This window comes from Hippopotamus amphibius, chromosome 15 (assembly GCF_030028045.1).
Source record: "Hippopotamus amphibius kiboko isolate mHipAmp2 chromosome 15, mHipAmp2.hap2, whole genome shotgun sequence".
In the NCBI taxonomy this organism is placed as follows: domain Eukaryota; kingdom Metazoa; phylum Chordata; class Mammalia; order Artiodactyla; family Hippopotamidae; genus Hippopotamus; species Hippopotamus amphibius.
The window spans coordinates 24,135,869-24,157,989 of record NC_080200.1 but is presented as its reverse complement, the minus strand read 5'-3'; the positions used below and the strand labels follow the sequence as shown (position 1 = coordinate 24,157,989).

The following is a 22,121-nucleotide window of genomic DNA, read 5'->3' as shown; positions in this document are numbered from 1 at the left end:
AAAAAAAAAAAAAAAAAAAAAAAAAAATATATATATATATATATATATAATATGGAGCAAAGACATCTGATTTCTGTTGCTATCTCTAATGTAATTATGACTTTAGATTTCCTAAAGTCACAGATTTTTTTTTTTTGGCCCTAAGTACACTATATTATACTTTGCTTCACATATCCATGTATTTCAGATACTACGAGATTTTTTTTCTCTACAAATTTCTCTAACCTGGTGTGCAAATTTCTCTAACCCTGAGACTGACCAAAACTCAGTCTTTCATGGAATTCCTGACCTTTCTATAATCTAGAACGTAACTCTACTCTTAAACAATTACAGGAAAATTATATTGAACATAACTCAAGCAATTAAATCAGGAAGTTGAAAATTGAAATATTCAGGCAAAGCAACTTTTGAGCAAAGTGGATGATTTGTAGGCAGGGTGATTTTACTAGTTTTTTAAGAAAACTGAGATACAGGACTGGAGGGATCAAGGCTGGGTTGCAGCTTTGTGTGTGGTTAACCCAGCTGCTCCATTCAGTCCCATTAACTCCAATCACTCGTTCATTCACCGTGCACACAATATCTACTATTTTAGACACTGTTTCAGGAGAATAGATGGCATCAGAAAAAGGAAAAAATATTATTAAATTCATTTTCAACTAAAAATTGCTATTCAGGACATATATAGCTTTTGTGTTGTTTTTTGTTTTAATCTCCTGTAAAATTCATTTCTCTGAATGAAACAATATATTAAATGCCTTAGACTATATCTTGGGGTTTCAAAGGGGACCAACTGGCACATTCCTGGACTCCTGGCCTACACCAGCTCTGTACCCTGAGTGCCCTCCTCACCCTGCATGAGGTTGGCATCCAGAACTGCTCTCCACAGATAGGCTGTGGAGATAGGCCCATGATGGTTCTGCTTATGGAGCTTCACTGTGCAAGGAACAGTTGAGTAAATTGAAATGTTTAGTGAGGGAAGGAGAATTAATGGAAATATATTATGGTAGAAAATACTTAAAAATATTTCAAATTTCAGCAAATTTAAGTTATATTAGTACCATCAACAATATTAATGTTGACATTAGCATCAGCTTTGACATCTATCACCGAGTGCTAGATGAGCTGCTGCGTCTAAAAGGGAAGTGGGAGCTTTAGTGAATGATTTCATTCAACACTCACATTGTGTTACAGAGTTAACTGTGTGTTTCCTCCTTTAGTTTTCTAATCATCCTATGAGATGAGTCCTTTTATATGCTCAGTTTGGGAAAAAATAAAACGTACAAAGTGTAAACAACTTGTCTATTTATACAGTTGTCAACTCCCCAGGTCTGTTTCACAATCTACTCTAAACCTGTGGCCAAAATGCAAACTGGCCTATCAGAGGGTTGAACATTTGACTTTGTATCAGTCAGCACAATCTCATATTTTAAAAAATAACTCTAAGTACTTTTTTATTGGAAAAATATTAAGAAAATCATTTCCATATAAAATTTCTAAAACCAGTAACTCATTTTTTTTCCTCAGTAAGAGCTGTAACAAAAATCATGCATTCAGGGACTCAAACTTCACAGAATCAAACATCAAATATTTTCATCCTTGTGGGGCTCCTTGGTGAAACCAAACATGCCATCCTCCTCTACACTGTGATCTTCATCTTCTTCTTGATGGCCCTAGCTGGGAATGCCCTCCTCATCATCCTCATCCATCTGGAACCCTGCCTGCACACCCCCATGTACTTCTTCATTAGCCAGCTTTCCATCATGGACCTCATGTACATATCTGTGACTGTGCCCAAGATGCTTATGGGCCAGGTGACAGGAGACCATACAATCTCTCCCTCAGGTTGTGGGATCCAGATGTTCTTCTATCTGACCTTCGCTGGAGCTGAGACTTTCCTCTTGTCTGCCATGGCCTATGACCGATATGCTGCCATTTGCAGACCTCTCCATTACCCTCTGCTGATGAATCAGAGGGTCTGTGAATGCCTGGTGTCTGGATGCTGGTTCCTAGGAATGGTGGATGGTTTGTTGCTCACCCCCATTGCCATGAACTTCCCCTTTTGTCATTCCAGAAAAATCTTGAACTTCTTCTGTGAGGCTCCTGCCCTGCTGAAGTTGTCCTGTTCTGACATCTCCCTCTACAAGATGCTCATGTACCTATGCTGTGTTCTCATGGTCCTCATCCCCATTGTGGTCATCTCAAGCTCCTATGCCCTCATCCTGCATCTCATCCACAAAATTAATTCAGCCAAGGGCCACAGGAAGGCCTTTGCCACCTGCTCCTCCCACATGACTGTAGTGTTGTTCTTCTTTGGTGCCACCATCTATACCTACATGCTTCCTGATTCCTACCACACAGCTGAGCAGGACATGATGGTGTCAGCTTTTTACACCATCATCACTCCTGTGCTGAACCCCCTCATTTGCAGCTTCCACAATAAAGATGTCACAGGTGCTCTGAGGAACAGGATGCAGTTAGGGCTGAGCCTAAATAAAGTTGTAAAGGGGAAAGCCTAGGAACGACCATCTCTCTTTACCCTTTTTATATTATTTACTTATCCCCTTTTATTTATTGTAGAAGATAGTTTACCATATTTGGACTAAATATAGTAGTCTTTGAAGAGGATGGAAATTTAGAGAATTCTGCTCTCATTAGCCTTTTCCTTCTGAAACTAGGATATCCAACAAAAAGTTTCAAGTATGTCACCAGTCTTTACTTCCTTAATTGTATATCATGCTACAAAGAGAATGTCTGTGGATCTACTAGTAGCTTTAAGGCACTAGTATATTCATGAACAACATAATTCAAATGTCTGATTTTTCGGGAATGTAGGAAATTAGGAAAATGTACATTTGTTCTGATTAATGTACAAGAAGGAGACTTGGGTTCTAAATTGTTGAGTTGCTGTCACATGGAACAGAACCCTGATCATGCCATCAAAGGATAGACCATGCCTGCTGCATGTCAATAGACTGACAAGTACTTTCTTTATGTGGCACATCAACTCAATATGTTTGCTTCTCATTTATGATTATTCCTGCAGTGCACGTAAGGAGTTTGTCTGAATTTGGAAATAACCCCAAAATGAGGAAAAAAAAGCTATACCAAAAAGTGAGAGACATTTGTCTAGAGGTAGGCAAAATTTTAGTTTCAGAAATTTCTGTGAGCAGAGTAAATACATAAAAGGAGGAAAGCTGCCCCAATGGAAACTACACCAATTAAACAATGTTAGTAATCTTATTATTAACTTGTTGATGTCATTAGATAAGTCTTATGTATTATCTTTCCATCAGTTTGATTTGTTTTTAATGAGTGTTTGGTTCATCTGTTCGTTATGCAGGAGCCCAAAGTGCAAAGAAATTCTAAAATCCTGATTTTTAATTTACCAGTGACTCGGGGAACTGTTGCGATTAGATGGAATAAAGTGAAAATAACTAGTCTTGGGTTTAGTTCAGAATCTGTCTCTTTAGTTCTGTAGAGCTGTGTGACATTTGTGAGCTTGTCCATGCCCTAACACTTGCCTTTTGGGATGAGGAAAACAACACTTCCTGTTCAGGTTTCTTGAGGAATAAGTGGGTTGATATGCACAGCCTGTTCCAAACTGTGTGTTCTCTTCCCACCTCTGTATTTGCTACACTCCTTGTTTGCCTTCAAATTGTGGAGCTGCGAGAGATTGTGTAGAGTCAGGGAGACTTCTGGCTAAATCCTAGCTTGCTACTCAGCAGCTCTAATGATCAAATCCCCTCCCCCCAACCCTTCCACCACCACCACCTTGGTTTCTCTATCAGTAAAATAGAACTAGCAACACGAACATCATCAGGTTCTTTCAAAGTCCATCATTCATGGACTTTGACTATTAAGTGAATTTAATTCAGTCCCCCAGTCCAGGGCCTGACCCCTCGAAGGCTCTTGATAACTGTTGCCCCCTTCAGGTATGACTGGATGAACGAGGCTTTGCCCATGACTCTGACTCTGTGTGTCTGCTCTGCTTCTTCATGGACACAATGAAGGGGCCTGGTGTAGACTCTGTCACATGGAAGAGCTCATCAGCTGTCTGTTGAATTAAAGAACAGTATTTCTGGCTTTTTAAAAATATTCCTATTAGAAAATTCTACATAAGTATTTTGTTAAAATGTAAAACCATTTTATAAAACACATCTTTTTCTCACAAACCTATATTTATCCAATGTCCTTTGATTTAATATAAATGTCATTCTGCTAATCAAACTCTTTGAAAATCCAAATCTTTCTAGACTCTCAGATCTTTCAGTCATCTATTAAACCTTTATGGATTCCCTTCCATGCCACAGGTGCTCTGCAGTTCACGAGCATCACAGCAGTGGCCAGGACACAAGCCCTTACCCCAAGGGGTTTATTTGCTAGTAGAGGAAAGACTTGTGCAGACTTGAGATCCCAGTCATAAGAACTATAAAATGACTCCACACACAGAGCCTTGTGGCATCTGGAAGAGAACCCTAGATTTGAGCAGTGAACCTAAGGTAAAGATTATATACTTGTAAAGAGACAAAAGAACATTTCAAAGAAAGGAACAGCATGTAAGCAAGTATGAGTATAAAAGTAGCAGTGGAAATTTCAGGAAGCTGTAAATACCAATTTGAGTATGCATATATCCTGGAATGAAGAGGGAAGCTGTAAGAACACATATTTTATATATTATATATGTTGTTTGAATATTACATTTTATATACACATATCTATAAAATTTCTTGTCATCATTCAATTTTCAACTACTCTAAATCTAGAGTAAATAATATACAATAATTATGTTCATATATTATTCACTTATATTAAATTAAATATATATATTAAGCATATTAATAAATAAACATTTTTACAATATTTACTCTAGATTTAGAGTAATTGGAGACTGGAAGATGGCAAGGATAGAGGCAAGCATACCTCACAGAAAGTGGTTGCATATCATCAAGGGTGAGGTATGGAGATACCCTACTTTCATAAACAACCATTTGAAAGATTTCTGAAAGATTTTCCTAAACTTCTACCCCAACTTTTCTTCTTTTAAACATTTCCACCTGCCATCTAATTGAAATGTTATCTTTTTATCAAAGAATAAAGCAAACCATCCTAATCTCGTCTTCTCTATGTTCTTCCAATCTATTGCATAATTCCTATAATGAAATTTTAATGTGAAAAAAAGGCATTTAAAAGAATGTATAGATTTTAAGGGTGCACTTTATGGAATATTTGTAAAAGAATCATCTAGTGCCCATCCCCCACACCTAGAATGGGAACTATTGTGGTGCCTGGAAGCCCTCAACCTGTTTATTCAGCACCAGATCCTGCCTGCCAGGTAGCTGCTGTCCTGAATTTTATTAAAACAAAATTTTTTTCTTGCTTTTTGTTACAGATTTATTACCTGTTTATATATACCTAACAATGCAAATTGATTTGGCTTATATATGGGTGAATCATGTTGTTTATATTTTGTGACATTCTTTTGAATTGCTTATTATTACTTTTAAGAAATTCATCCTTATTGCTGAATCATGGATTTATTCATTTTCTGTGCTGTGTAGGATTTGATTTTCTGACTATACTATAATTTATTCATACACTCTATTGTTGATGAATACATATTTTTTTTCAGTTTTTAGCAGTTACTAATAATGCTGCTATATACATTTTTGTATATGTGTCCTGGTGGTATGAATTCTTATATTCCATAAACACTTCACAGAATCAATAAGTATCATGTAATTTTCTGGCATCTCTAGTTGTTTTCATTGGTAATAATGGTTGTGTCTTCTCTTTTATTTCTTGGTCATTTTTATCAGAAATTTATCCATATTATTCACCTTTTCAAAGAATTGCCATCTAGCTTTTTCGATCCTCTTTATTGTGTATTTTGTTTCTTTTACTTTCTTTGGTTTTCATTTGCTGTTATTTTTAAAAGGACATTTAAGTCATTGATACTAAATTTTAAAAATAGTATAATATACTTATTTAAGCCTCTAAATTTCCTATTACCTGGTGCCTTTGAATTATACTATAGGTTTGATGTGTGAATATTTTTATTTGGCCAAAATGTTATTTAGAATAATGTTTTATATTCTACAAACACATGGGACATTCTTATTTATGTTTTAATTACATTCTGGATTCAAACACTGTGTACAGAGATTTAATTCTGTAAAGTATTTTACACCTTATTTTATGACCCTTGTGTGATCAATTTTTGTGAAAATTCTATATGTTCCTCTGTTGTTGAATGTATTATTTTTCATATATTCATTTGGAATTGTGCTGTTCAAATTTTTTTAAATTTATTTATTTGTTTATTTTATTTTATTGGCTGTGTTGGGTCTTCATTGCTGCACACGGGCTTTCTCTAGTTGCAGTGAGTGGGGGCTACTCTTCATTTTGTGGTGTGCGGGCTCCTCATTGCAGTGGCCTCTCTTGTTGCAGAGCACAGGTTCTAGGCAAGTGGGCTTCAGTAGTTGTGGCACATGGGCTCAATAGTTGTGGCTCACGGGCTCTAGAACGCAGGCTCAATAGTTGTGGTGCACGGGCTTAGTTGCTTTGCGGCATGTGGTATCTTCCTGGGGCAGGGATCGAACCCGTGTGCCCTGCATTGGCAGGCAGATTCTTACCCATTGTGCCACCTAGGAAGTCCCTGTGCTGTTCAAATTTTATTAATTTTCATCTATTTCAGTTATAGAGAAGGGAATGTGTTATAATCTCCTGCTGCTACTTTTTTCTCTCTCTAGTTTTTTGTTTGTTTTTTGGTTTGATATGTTTTGGGGACGTTGTATTGAATATTGGGTTCATAAAACACTTTTAATGTGCTATTCTATATTTTATTATGTTTAAGTGACTATCTTTGTATTTATTCATGTATTTTTCCTATTTTGTCTGATGAACCAACCTCCTTCAGGTTATACTTCGTGTGAAATATCTTATCTCAATTTTTTAAAAATTTCTCTATCCTTTGTAAAGGCAGTTAGGATTTTAACATACTTGAACCCCATTTTTTGTCTTCCCAAATCATATGCTATTCCTATCAGATTTTTTTAATATCTCCTTTTTAATGGACAGAGGATCTGAATAGATATTTTTTTCCAGAGAAGAAATACAGTTGACCAACAGACATATGAAATGATGTTCAACATCACTAATCATCAGGGAAATGTAAATCAAAACCATAATGAATTTTCACCTCACAGCTGTCAGAATGGCTTTTATCAAAAAGACAACAAACAAATTTATCTGAGGAAAACAAAAACACTAATTAGAAATATACACACACCCCTATATTCATTGCAGCATTATTCACAATATCCAGGATAACTAAGTGGGCATCAGTAGATAAATGGATAAAGAAGATATTATGCATACATGCAAATATTACTCAGCCATAAAAAAAGAATAGAATTTTGCCATTTGCCATATGACACACAGGGATGGACTTAGAAGGTATTACATTAAGTGAAATATGTAGGAAAGAGAAAGATAAATACTGTAGGATTTCACTTATTTGTGGAATCTAAAAAACAAAATGAACAAATATATCAAAAAAGAAACAAAAACATAGATACAGAGAACAAAAAGATGGTTGCTTGAGGGGAGAGGAATGGAGGGAAAGAAAGAAATAGGTGAGGGAGATTGAGGTATAAATTTCCAGTTGCAAAATAAATGAGTCAGGGGTATGAAATGTACAGTGTGGGGAATATAGACAATAACTACATAATATCATATGGTGACATAGTGTAACTAGACATACAGTAATCACCTTGAAATGTATAGCAATATTGAATCACTATGCTGTGTAACAGGAATTACAACAGTGTTGTAGGTCAATTATACTTCACATAAACAAATAAGCAGACAAACTTATAGTAAACAGATCAGACTTGTGGTGACCAGAGAAAAGGAATTAAATGAAGGCAGTCAAAAAGTAGAAACTCCCATTATAAGCTAAATAAGCATTGGGGACATCATACACAACATGATAAATATAACTAATACTGCTGTATGATATATATGAAAGTTAATGAAAGAGTAATTCTGAGAGTTTTCATCACAAGGAAAATATTTTTTTCTATTTCTTTAATTTTGTGTCTTTATGAGATGAACGATATTTGCTAAATTTACTGTGATAATAATTTCATGATGTATGAAGTCAGATTTATGCTGTACACCTTATGCAGTGCTGTATGTCAATTATGTTTCAATAAAACAAAGAAGAAGAAGAATTAAAAACTTACTGGATGCATTACTTATAATAATATTATTTTATAATAAATTCTATATATTAATATATTATTTTACTTTCTCCCACATATTTATCATTTTCTTTGATCTTCATCCTTTATTACTTATAAGTTTAACCTGAGATTTTACAAGTTTCAAATTCTATTAATTTTAACTTGTCAGAGTATAGCATTTACTATTAAATATATATTTTCACTGATTAAAAATTTTAGGCTCTAATATCCTCTTTTTAAGGAATATTTCTAACACCTTTTTCATCAGCCCCCTGACAACACAAGTTACCAGAACATTATGTAAAAAGCAGAAACATAAAGAGAGCAAACACAGCTCCTAAATCACCTGCTTTCACCATTAACTGCTATTGACCCCACACCCTGACTCACATGCACCTACCCAGGCACATGTAATATATCCCTGCTCATTCGCAGCACCCACTCAGAACTGTTTTGTTTTGTTTTTTTTTTTCTGACTGGAGTAGAGCTGATTTACAATATTTTATTAGTTTCAGGTGTACAACACAGTGATTTAATAATTTTATACATTATATTCCATTTCATGTTATTACAAAATAACCACCAAATGTCACTGTGCTTTACAATATATCCTTGGTGCTAAAGTATTTTAGACATAGTAGTTTGTCTTGTCTTTTTTTTTTCTTGTTTGTATTACTTTTTGTATTTTTTTAACTCTTTATTGGAATATATTTGCTTTACACTCGTGTACCCATCTCTGAGGTACACCAAAGTGAATCAGCTGCATCTACACACATATCCCCATATCCCCTCCATCCTGCGACTCCCCCCCACCCTCCCCATCCTGGCCCTCCAAGGCATCTCCCATGAAGTTGATCTCCTTTTGTTATGCAGCAACTTCCCACTAGCTATCTATTTTACAGCTGGTAGTGTAAATATGTCTATGCTACTCTCTCACCTCGTCCCATCTTCCCCTTTGTCCCTCACCGCAGCCCCGTGTCCTCAAGTCCATTCTCTACTTCTGTATCTCCACTTTTGCCTGTCACTCGTTTCATCAGTACTATTTCTTCAGATTCCATATATATGTGTTAGGATACAGTATTTGTTTTTCTATTTCTGGCTTACTTCACTCTGTATGATAGACTCTAGGTCTATCCACCTTATGACATATAGTTCAATTTCATTCCTTTTTATGGCTGAGTAATATTCCATTGTATATATGTGCCACATCTTCTTTAACCATTCATCTGTTGATGGGCATTTAGGTTGCTTCCATGTCCTGCCTTTTGTAAATAGTGCTTCAATGAACATTATGGTGCTTGTTTCTTTTTGGATCATGGTTTTCTCTGGGTATATGCCCAGTAGTGGGATTACTGGGTCATGTGGTAGTTCTATTTTTAGTTTTTTAAGGAACCTCCAAACTGTTTTCCATAGTGGCTGTACCAGCTTACAATCCCACCAACAGTGCAGGAGAGTTCACTTTTCTCCACACCCTCTCCAACATATATTGTCACTGGATTTTTTGATGATGGCCATTTTGACTGGTGTGAGGTGATACCTCATTGTGGCTTTGACCTGCATTTCCCTAATAATTAGTAATGTTGAGCATCTTTTCATGTGTTTGTTGGCCAACTGTATGTCTTCTTTGGAGAAATGTCTATTTAGGTCTTCTGCCCATTTGTGGATTGGGTTATTTGATTCTTTGGTATTAAGCTGTATGAGCTGCTTGTATATTTTGGAGATTAATCTTTTGTCCATTGCTTCTTTGGCAAGTATTTTCTCCCATTCTGAGGGTTGTCTTCTTGTCTTGTTTATGGTTTCTTTCACTGTGCAAAAGCTTTTAAGTTTCATTGGGTCCCATTTGTTTATTCTTGATTTTATTTCCTTTATTCTAGGAGGTGGGTCAAAAAGGATCTTGCTTTGATGGATGTCATAGCGTGTTCTGCCTATGTTTTCCTCTAGGAGTTTGATAGTGTCTGGCCTTATATTTAAGTCTTTAATCCATTTTGAGTTTCTTTTTGTGTATGGTGTTAGGAAGTGTTCTAATTTCATTCTTTTACATGTAGCTGCCCAATTTTCCCAGCACCACTTATTGAAGAGGCTGTCTTTTTTCCATTGTATATTCTTGCCTCCTTTGTCAGCGATAAGCTGCCCATATGTGCTTGGGCTTACTTCTGAGTTCTCTATTCTGTTCCATTGATCTTCCTTTCTATTTTTGTGCCAGTATCATACAGTCTTGATCACTGTGGCCTTATAGTATAGTTTGAAGTCAGGAACCCTAATTCCTCCAACTCCATCTTCCCTTCTCAAGATTGATTTGGCTATTCGGGGTCTTTTGCGTTTCCATACAAATCGTATGATTTCTTGTTCTAGTTCTGTGAAAAATGCCGTTGGTAATTTGATAAGGATTGCGTTGAATCTGTAAATTGCTTTGGGTATGATAGTCATTTTCACAATATTGATTCTTCCAATCCAAGAACATGGTATGTCCCTCCATCTGTTTGTATCATCTTTGATTTCTTTTATCAGTATCTTATAGTTTTCTGCATACAGGTCTTTTGCCTCCTTAGGCAAGTTTATTCCTAGGTGTTTTATTCTTTTTGTTGCAGTGGTAAATGGAAGGGTTTCTTTAATTTCTCTTTCTGCTCTTTCATTGTTAGTGTATAGGAATGCAAGAGATTTTTGCGCATTAATTTTGTATCCTGCTACTTTACTAAATTCATCGATTAGTGCTAGCAGTTTTCTGGTAGAGTCTTTAGAGTTTTCTATGTATATCACGTCATCTGCAAAGAGTGAGAATTGTATTTCTTCTTTCCCAATCTGGATTCCTTTTATTTCATTTTCTTCTCTGATTGCTGTGGCTAAAACTTCCAAAACTATATTGAATAATAATGGTGAGAGTGGTGTGTCTTGTCTCTTAAGCCCATACCCCTATCTCACTCTTCCCACCTTCCTCTCCCACTTTCCCTGTCCCCATTGGTAACCACTGGTTTGTTCTCTACATCTGTGAGTTGGTTTCTGTGTTGTTATATACATTCATTTGCTTTATTTTTTAGATTCCACATAGCAGGGATGACATAAAGTTTTTGTCTTTCTCTGTCTGACTTATTTCATTAGGCATAATGTTCTCTAGGTCTATCCACATTGTTACAAATGCTACGATTTCATTCCATTGTTTATGTGTGTGTGTGTATACCTCATTTTCTATATCTATTCATCTGTTGATGGGCACTTAGGCTGCATACTACTCAAGGCAATCTACAGATTCAATACAATCCCTACCGAAACACCAAATAGCATTTTTCACAGAACTGTAACAAAAATATTTTTATTTTTTTAATTTGTCTGGAAACACAAAAAACCTCAAATAAGCAAAACAATCTTGATAGAAAAGAAGAGAGCTGGAGGAATCACGCACCCTAACTTCAGACTATACTGCACAGGTACAAACATCAAAAACAGTATGGTACTGGCACAAAAAAACAACATAGATCAATAGAACACAGTAGAAAGTCCAAAAATAAACCCATGCACTTATGGTTACTTAATCTACTACAAAGGAGGCAAGAATATACAATGGAGAGAACACAGTCGCTTCAATAAGTGGTTCTGGGATAACTGGACAACTAACTGTATGAGAATGAAACTAGAACATTCTTCAGCACTAGATATAAATATTAACTCAAAATGGATTAAAGGCCTAAGTGTAAAACCAAATACCATAAAACTCCTAGAGGAAAACATAAGCAGAGCATTCTTTGACATAAATTGCAGCATTATTTTTTGACCTGTCTCCTCAAGCAAACAAAATAAAAGCAAAAATAAACAAATGGCTGAACCTTGTTAAGCTTAAAAAGTTTTAGACAGCAAAGGAAACCAGTGACAGAATGAAAAGCTAACCTACCGAGTGGGAAAAATATTGCATGTGAACAATAAGAGATTAATATCCAATGTACAAGGGTGAGTCAAAAATTATCCACACTCTGGTTACATTAAAACTTCTATAACTTCAACAGCCATAGTGCAGATAATTTTTGACTCACCCTCGTATATAAACAGCTCAAAAAATTTAATATCGAACGAAAAAAAACCCAAACAGTTAAAAATAGGCAAAACCGAATAGAAATGTTTCCAAAGAGGACATGAAAATGGCCAACAGGCACATGAAATGATGCTCAACATGCTAATCACCAGAGAAATGCAAATCAAAACCACAGTGAGGTATCACCTTACGTCTGTCAAAATGGTTATCATCAAAAAGAACACAAATAACGTATGTTGGCAAGGATGTGGAGAAAAAGGGAACCTTTGTAACACTGTTGGTGGGAATACAAATTAAAGCAGCCATACTGTGGAAAACATGGTGGTTTCTCAAAAAACTAAAATTAGAGCTAACTAATATGACCCAGCAATTCCACTATTGGGTATATATCCCTCAAAACCCCAAAACGTTAATTAGAAAAGACACATGCACCCTAGTGTTCATAGCAGCATTATTTATAATTACCAAGATATGGAAGTCAAGTAAGTGTCCATCAACAGCTGATTGGAATACTATATATATGAGGAATACTACTCACCCATAAAAATTAATGAAATTTTGCAATTTGCTGCAACATGGATGGACTTGGAGGGTGTAATGCTAAATAAGTCAGAGAAATACAAATACCATATGATATCACTTATATGTGGTGTCTAAAAACCACAAAAAAGCTAGTGAGTATAACAAAAAAGTAGACTCATAGATGTAGAGAAGAAATTAGTGGTTATTAGTGGGGAAAGGGAAGAGGGGAGGGGCAATTTAGGGGTGGGGGGTAAACGGTACAAACTATTAGGTACTAAATAAGCTACAAGGAAATGTTGTACAACACTAGGAATATAGCCAATATTTTATAATAATTATAGTGGAGCATAACCTTTAACATTTTTGAATCACTATATTGTATATCTGTAACTTATACAATCAACTACACTTCAATTAAAAAAAGAAGAAGAAAAATGTTGGGAGAAAAGGGAATCCTAGTACTTTGTTGGTGGGATTTTAAATTGGTGCAGCGACTGTAGAAAACAATATGGAGGTTCCTCAAAAAGCTAAAATAGAACTACTACATGGCCTTCAATTTCACTGCTGAGTATACATCTGAAATCAACATGTATTTCTTGAACAAAATAAATGTTATTACTGATGGGTTTTGTTACAGACTGAAGGTTTGTGGTCTCTTCCACCAAGCCATATGTTGAAGACCTAACCACTAGTCCCACTGTATTAGGAAATGTAGCCTCTTACAGAAGCAATTAGGTTAAATGATGTCTTAAGGGTGGAACTATGTTCCAACAAGATTAGTGTCCTTATAAGAGGTGACCCAGAGCATATTCTCTTTCACTTTTCACACTGAGGAAAGGCCATGCAGGGAAATAAGTGAGAAGGTGGCTGTCTGATAGCTGGAAAGTGAGCCTTCACTAGAATTAAATTTGGCAGAATCTTACTCTTGGACTTTTAGTCTGCAGAATTATGAGAAAATAAATTTCTGCTGTTTAAGCCACCCAGTCTTTGTTATTTTGTCATGGCACCCCAAGCTGAATAACAAAGTTTTCATTACATTTAATAACACTAAGTTAATATTAACTTTCATAGAATTGATATTCACATTGTTGGCTTGTCCTTCCCTCTAAAAAATTAGATTAGTTTCCACAACAAAGTACCACAAACTGGGTGGCTTAGAACAACAGGAATTTATTGCTTTGCAATTCTGGAAGCTGTGAGTCTAACATCAAGGTGTCAGTAGGACCAAGCTCCCTGATCTAGAGAGAGATCCATCTCAGGCCTCTCTACTAGCTTTTGGTAGTTTCTTGGCTTGTGGCTGTAAAGCCCCAATATTCACATAATATTCCCCCTGTGTGTGTGCATTGTGTCCAAATTTCCCCTTTTCTATAGGGACATCAGTCATATAGGATTGGGGGTCCAGCTGACTCCAATGTGACCTCACCTTATCTAATTATATCTGCAGCAAATTTATGTCCAAGTAAGATCACATTATGAGAACTTGGGGTTAGGGTTTCAATGCATGACTTTAGCAGGATGCATATTAGCCTATAATACTCTGCCCTCTGGTCCCCACACATTCAAGTCCTTCTCAAATGAAGAATGCATTTACCTCATCCTAACACCCCAAAAAGTGTTAATTCATTCCAGGACCAACTCTAATTCCAAAATCTCACAGAAATATCATCTAAATCAAGTAAGAATGAGTCTCTAGGTATGATTCATCCTGAGCCAAAGTTTTTCTCCATCTGTGAATTTATGAAACCAGACAACATGTTATCTACTTCCAAAATATAATGACAGGACATGCGTAGATATTGTCATTCCAAATATATAGATATTCCCATTCCAAAAGGAGGAAATATTGAGATCCAATATTTTGGAATAATCTTAACAACTACTGTGAGGGAACATTAATGAAAAAGAGTCAGGCTTGATTTCTAACCATTTGAATAAGCTGTAATGCCTACCATATTTCTTAATGACAACAATATTAATATTCCCCAAATATATTATTTAATTATATTCTAATCAAAATTCTATTTAAATCTGGTGAATCTTACCAAATGATTTGAAAAATTCACTTAAAGCAAAAACAAATAAACAAGGATTTTATCATCTTGAATATAAATATGATAATAAGGATAATTGTTCTACCAGATTTTTAAAATTTTTATGATCAATATCAATCAAACAAGATATTTTTTAAAAATTTAGAAATAAGTCATTGGAAAAGCAGAGAAGTTATGGTAACTTAGTATCATCCAACTTGCCAAGGTAGATGTACAATCTCTTGTACAATGAAATTAAGATGCCTCCCTTCTTGTACAATCTCATTGCTTCCTACATACATTGATCATAACCTAACTAATGAATTCAGGACTGTCATCCTCCTTGAACTCCTGAGTCAAGTATTCAGTGTTCCTGCATCAACTGTATGCACATGTCTGTTTGGACACTCAAGTTCCAAACTTCAGTTCTAAGTTTTCTCTCCAACATGCCCAGCCCCAGTAACCTGGTGCATCCACAGAGATCTACCTTCACCTCCTCTATCAGTGCCTGCTTGCTCAGCCACCACATAGCTCACCAAGATTCTCAGAGTCTAATGGGAAACCAGATGACAAAGGGGTTAGAACAAACTATCTGCAGTCTAAAACACTGGAGGGCATAGGAGGCTCAAGTCCCCAAGTGTGGGCCTTTCAAACAGAAGTCAGTGTCTAGAGAAGGATGCCATGGACAAAAGATGGCATGGAAAAATGATCAACATAGTTTGAGAATACACATATAGAAAAAGGTTCAGATGAATTTGCCTGCAAGTTTCACGAGGCTGGGGTTGATTCTCTCTTGTTCCCTTGTTTATACCAACTGCCTCGCATGTGGTATACACTTCGTAAGTATTTGTAGTCTCAAGGCAAAATATAACTGTTAAGGTATGCTTTTTATCTGATAGAGTAGATTATGGCCCACTTAAAATTTTTCCTTGTAATGGTTTTTGTTTTCCATACTTTTCTATAAATAAAACGTTGACATTTTAATTAAAAACAAATACCTTAAAATGCAATGTGGGGCTTCCCTGGTGGTGTAGTGATTAAGAATCCGCCTGCCAATGAAGGGGACATGGGTTCGAGCCCTGGTCCGGGAAGACCCCATATGCCGCGGAGCAACTAAGCCCGTGTGCCACAACTACTGAGCCTGTGCTCTAGGGCCCCCAAGCCACAGCTATTGAGCCCACGTGCTGCAACTACTGAAGCCCGTGTGCCTAGAGCCCATGCTCTCCAACAACAGAAGTCACCGCAGTGAGAAGCCCATGTACCGCAACAAAGAGTAGCCCCCTCTCTCTGCAACTAGAGAAAATCCATGTGCAGCAATGAAGACCCAACACAGCTAATAAATAAATAAATTAATTAATTAATAAAAACTGCAATGCAACATGATAGCAACACAGATTGCAGCTGAGTGACAGAAGAAAGAGCACAATCAGCAAAGTAATGAAGAGTGATCCAGATGAAGATGTAAAGGAGACCACCTCAATTTTGTCTCCAGCACATTACTGATTATTGGTAATCTCTTTGACATGTTAATTAGACTATGAGTTTCAAAATCTGTATCTGTGAAAGATAAGACAAACACCAATACTTCACAAAATATTCCTGAAGATTAAATGAGAAAAAAAATATATATACAGACATAAGAAAAATATGTTTTAATGTGAAAAGGCTAAGGCCATGTATAAGCTAATATCTATTTCATAGATAAAGGATTTATTGATGATGGTAAGATTTGAGATTATTGTTAATATTGGTTACGATTTCTAGTTTAACAGTAAAAGGTGATTAAAAATGGGAAAAAAATTCAGAGAAGAGCAACATAGATATCTGTTACTTTTTTTGCTCTCTTAATTTCATTATTCTTCATAGTCCCAGAGGGTATTTATCCACAGAAGACCGCCATCCACTCCCCTAATGGGCATAGTAAAACCAGGGATGATGTCAGTCTCCAATTTCTCTTTATACAGTTAACTGTGGCTACTTTCCATTAGTCCATCTAGATGAGGCTTTCGGCATCATCTGAGGTTGGGATCAATCAGATAGGAGACAGGATCAAAAGGGTAATTATTGTTTTTTGACTTGTTCTGCTTCTGCCACATTCAGTTAATTCTTGACCTTATTTCTTTATTTGTTCTCTATCATCTATTTCTATGGAAAGAAGCAAGTGTGATTTTATTCTTGAATCTTTTATATAACATTTATTTACTGCACCATATTAGGATATGGATTTTGATTTTCCAGTATACGCAGACAAAAGATTATACATTCCTCCTATATTATTGTATGAGTTTTTTTGTTTTTTTCTTGAGATGGAAATTTAACAGAAGAAAAGGGACTAATTTTACTTTGCATGGGGATTATTACTGGTAGTTAGAACACTGAAATAAATGTCTCAATCATATCTTGGTTTCCTAGATGAAATCGACAGTGGATGGCAAATACCCAAATTGTAGACTGTTAAGGGAAGCCAGGATTCTAGGGAACTTAGGCTGCATTACAGGATCTGTGTCCCAGCACCAGAGCTGAGACAGGAGTCTAGGCAGATACCTTAGGAACCTGAATTATTTAATCTGTAAAAGGAGAAAATAAGACCAGTAAGTACCTCATAGGTGCTTGGGGAGAAAACATATGATAATACAATAAAATAATTGCTAGGAGGCTGCCAGCTTCATGTAAGATTTGATATTATTCTACCACAACTGGTAATAATTACTGAAGTGAAATAAGCAGTATTTTGTTAATTTTGAACTCAGGCAATTTGATAGAGTAAGGTTGAGCAGGGAGACCAAGGGTCTTGCATGGTACAGACAGAATTCCTTCATCTGTCTGGTGTCCTAGATGGGCTCTTCAGTGTGGCTTAATCATAATGACTCCCATTTACCAAAATGCAGCAGAAATTTGCCTAGTGTTTGCCACTTGCCCTCCTGCCCTCAATTCATTCATTTGGCAGACAGGTCTGAGGTCTTCACTTGTGCCAGTCACTGCATTGGCCCTTGCTTCACTTTGACCACAGAGACTCAGCCACAGGTGTATTTTGTCTTTACTGGACAGGTTTTAAATTTTGTTGTACAGAAACAACTGGCACAACAGTGTAAAGCAATTATATTCCAAAAAAGAGCTTTAAAAAATTAAAAAAATAAATTGTAGCAGGAAAAATACTACCTACTAAAAGAAAAAAATTTTGCACAAAGCCCAGCTTCCATCTGCCAATGAAGGTAGAATGTGACAGAAAAAATTATTAATGCAATGTGTAGCATACTTATTATATACTTATATTAAGGCATCAAATTTATTTTTAATCATTAATAACTTGAATATTGTAATTAGTCCTTGGGATTATTACAAGTGTATAAATATATTTGAAACTTGGAAGTTCTACCTGAAATATTACTGTAGCATAAACACTTCTAAACTCTTCCCAGAAAGGACTTATAAAATTTATAAGTCCTTCTTGTTGATAAGGACTTATAAAATTTAATATTTAATGTCAGAAATTGAAAAGTTGCAGATGTTTCATCTCCCTAACAGAAATTGTAGACAAAAATATTACTAATTCTCTTAAGAAAGGCCAGGTGTATTTTGTTTCTATTGTTCTTAATAATTTATTCTGTATCTCTCTTAAAATTCTAATTTAAATCATGTATATACAATATTTCTCCCTGATTGACTGACTATGACCTCCTTAAGTGCACCCAAGTTTAATTTTTTTGTCTTTAGCATCAAACTCAAATATATGCTGTGAGCAGCAAGACAGAGGAGAGAACATTAAATTGGAGCCAGAGACTTCTCAGGCGTGTTCAGTTTTCCTCTATGCAGCTCTTTTTCCATTAAAAATTGATTGCTATAAGAAATAAAGCAGATAATGTTTGCCAAACAACAAATACCTTGTCTTGTAAATGGCATTGACCTTCTAAATGCTAGTTCTTTTCCCATACATTTAGAACAAATGGTAGGAAATTTAAGGACAAGAAGTTGGGGAAGCATGTACTAGACAGAACAGAGATAGACTTCTCCATAAAGCTATGATTATCCAGCATTAAAATAATAAATATATATTATATATGTATTTGTATTTACATCTTCATATTTTTATAAATGTTTATTTATATATAGTTCATATGTATTTATAGAATTTCTGAGATTACATGTACTGTAGTCTTGTAATAAAGAAATCATCATATCCAAATTTTTATATGTATGAATAGATACTAAATCTGGCAACCCAAAGTAATGCATCTCATATCATAAAACAATAATAGTAATAGCCATCCCATACAGATTCTGCATAATTATTACTGTAGCTATTAGCAGTTTAAACTAACAACATACATGCTTATTCTTTTTTTCTAAAGGCTGTTTTCACTTAGTATTTTTTTTATTTTAGTGGATCTTGTATTATCTTATTTATTTATTTATTTATTTATTTATTTATTTACTTACTTACTTATTGGCTGTGTTGGGTCTTCGTTGCTGTGCTCAGGCTTTCTCTAGTTGTGGTGAGCAGGGCAATTATCCATTGTGGTGTGCAGGCTTCTCATTGCAGTGACTTCTCTTGTTGTGGAGCACGGGCTCTAGGTGCATGGGCTTCAGTAGCTGCAGCACATGGGCTCAATAGTTGTGGTTCATGGCCTCTAGAGCACAGGCTCAGTAGTTGTGGAGCACGGGCATAGTTGCTCTGCTGCATGTGGGAATCTTCCTGGAACAGGGCTCGAACCCGTGTCTCCTGCACTGGCAGGAGGATTCTTAACCACTGTGCCACCAGGGAAGTCCCTATACATGCTTATTCTTCTGTAACTAGTAATGCTCTAATAACTTTTATTATTTTAACTCACTTAATCCTTAAAATATCTGAGATCAAACATTATTATCCTCTTTTTAAATAGAATGGACAGAGGAATGGTGGGTGGAGGATAATATGGACTCATAGTGCAGCCTAAGTGTCTGGGCTGCTCACTAGGTGCCCTTAGGATATCTAAGGGTTGGTGATTGTTGAGGACAGTCTGCTCCTGTGGGTGCATGGCTCCCTCCACACAACCACAGAGCCTCACAACAAGGGCCGAACATACGGGCAAAGGGAGTTCAAGCTTTTGGTGTGGATTTTCCCCAAATCATTTTTCAGTTACTTTCTAATTCATTCTTTTTTTTTAAACAGCTTATATTAAAATATAATTGACATACAATCAACTGCATAGATTTAAAGTGTACAATTTGATTTTTTTTCCTTATCAGTAATGTATATATGGCAATCCCAATCTCCCAATTCAGCCTTCCCCAGCCCCCACCCACCACCAATTCATTCTTATATGGAATACATTTCCAAGAGTTTTTAAGCTATAGTTAGATCCTTAAACCAGACAGGTTGATTCATTGTTGACTTCTATAACAAAAACATGTAGAAATAAGGGACTGATTTATCTTTTTTTTTCAATAATTTACTTTTTGTGTTTGCATAGGGCAGTGATTCTGAGTATGTCTGTACTTGTTGACAAACAACACTCTCATCCAGGAAACCTCATGACCTTAAGCTCTGGCAAGTTTACTATGAGTAACCAGTTCTTTTGACCCATAGTTGTAAATTCCTTGTCTTCCAATAAATTTGTTGAATTAAGAGACCTTATAATCCTCAAATCTATAACACTATGACACTTCCTCCTATTAGCACAAGTGGACTGCTGTGCATGCATGTGTGTACACACACAATCACACACACCAGAAGCTCACTAAACATTCATTTCAGGTGGTCATATTCCATGAGTGATCTATTAATCCCAATGCTATCCTTAGTGGTCTAGGTGAAACCTCATGGACAACTCCACCTGGGCGGCCAACCACAGTGGACAGTTGGATTTCATCCTCGTGGGACTCTTCAGTCAATCCAAGCACCCAGCTCTCCTTTGTATGGTCATTTTTGTCATTTTTCTGATGGCCTTGTCTGGAAATAGCATCCTGATACTTCTAATACATTCTAATACCCACCTCCACACCCCCATGTACTTCTTTATCAGCCAATTGTCTCTCATGGACATGATGTACATTTCTGTTATTGTGCCCAAGATGCTCATGGACCAGGTCATGAGCATGAATAAGATCTCAGCCCCTGAATGTGGGATGCAAATGTTCCTCTATTTGACTCTAGTAGGTTCAGAATTTTTCCTTCTGGCTGCCATGGCCTATGACCGCTATGTGGCCATCTGCCGTCCACTCCGGTATTCTATTCTCATGAAACATAGAGTATGTCTCTTCTTGGTGTCTGGCTGCTGGTTCCTGGGATCGGTGGATGGCTTTATGCTCACACCTGTCACCATGACCTTCCCCTTCTGCAGATCCAGGGAGGTCCATCATTTCTTCTGTGAGGTCCCTGCTATTATGAAGCTTTCCTGCTCAGATACTTCCCTCTATGAGACACTCATGTACCTGTGCTGTGTCCTCATGCTCCTCATCCCTGTGACAGTCATTTCAAGCTCTTATACATTCATCCTCCTCACCATCCATAGGATGAATTCAGCAGAGGGCCGGAAGAAGGCCTTCACCACTTGTTCTTCCCACATGACTGTGGTCATCCTCTTCTATGGGGCTGCCGTCTACACCTACATGCTGCCCAGCTCCTACCATACCCCTGAGAAGGACATGGTTGTGTCTGTCTTTTACACCATACTTACTCCTGTGCTAAACCCTTTAATCTATAGTTTTAGAAATAAAGATGTCACAAGGGCTCTAAAGAAAATGTTGAATGTAGGATCTGTCTTTCAGGAAACTGTAAAGTAAGACATTTTATATTAATGGTTTGTTTTCCTTTACTCTACATATCAGAAATGTACAATCTTATGCCAATATTATTCTTCAGATTCTCATCCTATGATGTGTCAACCCATATTCATCGCTTTTGGAGGAATTGTTTCCCTGTACTGGAAATCTCTTTGTTTTTATAGTCCTACATTTAAAATACTTACACAATTGTATTGTACCCACGTTACATTTTACCAAAGTTGATAAATGCACTGTGACTATGTGGGAAAGTATTTATATTTTTAGGAAATATGTAATTAAAATATTTAGAGGAGAATATTATAGTGTGTGCAAATGAAGAGACGGGAAAGGAGAGAAAGATCTGATGAAGCAAAAGGGGTATAATGTGAATCTAGGTAATAGGTACATGTGTTAACTGTACTATTATTATTCACGGTATTTGTTAGTATATTTGAAATTACTTTAAAATAAAGAGTAAAGTATCAGGACTTTCTCTCTTTTTTAAGGTTTTGCATTCTGCTTGGTGGCAGTAGGATATATTTTAGAAATCATGTTCAT

At 36.2% G+C, this 22,121-nt stretch overlaps 2 protein-coding genes across 2 annotated transcripts; both read left to right on the top strand.

Moving 5' to 3' along the window:
* The first annotated feature begins 1,544 nt into the window (after positions 1-1,544).
* On the top strand, positions 1,545-2,516 carry LOC130837077 (olfactory receptor 2T3-like). Its single transcript, XM_057709856.1, has one exon. The coding sequence runs from the start codon at positions 1,545-1,547 to the stop codon at positions 2,514-2,516; it is 972 nt and encodes a 323-aa protein (XP_057565839.1).
* An 18,102-nt stretch (positions 2,517-20,618) lies between these two features.
* LOC130837040 (olfactory receptor 2T29-like) lies at positions 20,619-21,581 on the top strand. Its single transcript, XM_057709798.1, has one exon. It carries the CDS (start codon positions 20,619-20,621, stop codon positions 21,579-21,581), a length of 963 nt encoding a protein of 320 aa, XP_057565781.1.
* The last annotated feature ends 540 nt before the right edge of the window (positions 21,582-22,121 follow it).

Coding starts and splice junctions, on each gene's coding strand:
- LOC130837077 (XM_057709856.1), top strand. CDS start 1,545: ATGCATTCAGGGACTCAAACTTCACAGAATCAAACATCAAATATTTTC.
- LOC130837040 (XM_057709798.1), top strand. CDS start 20,619: ATGGACAACTCCACCTGGGCGGCCAACCACAGTGGACAGTTGGATTTC.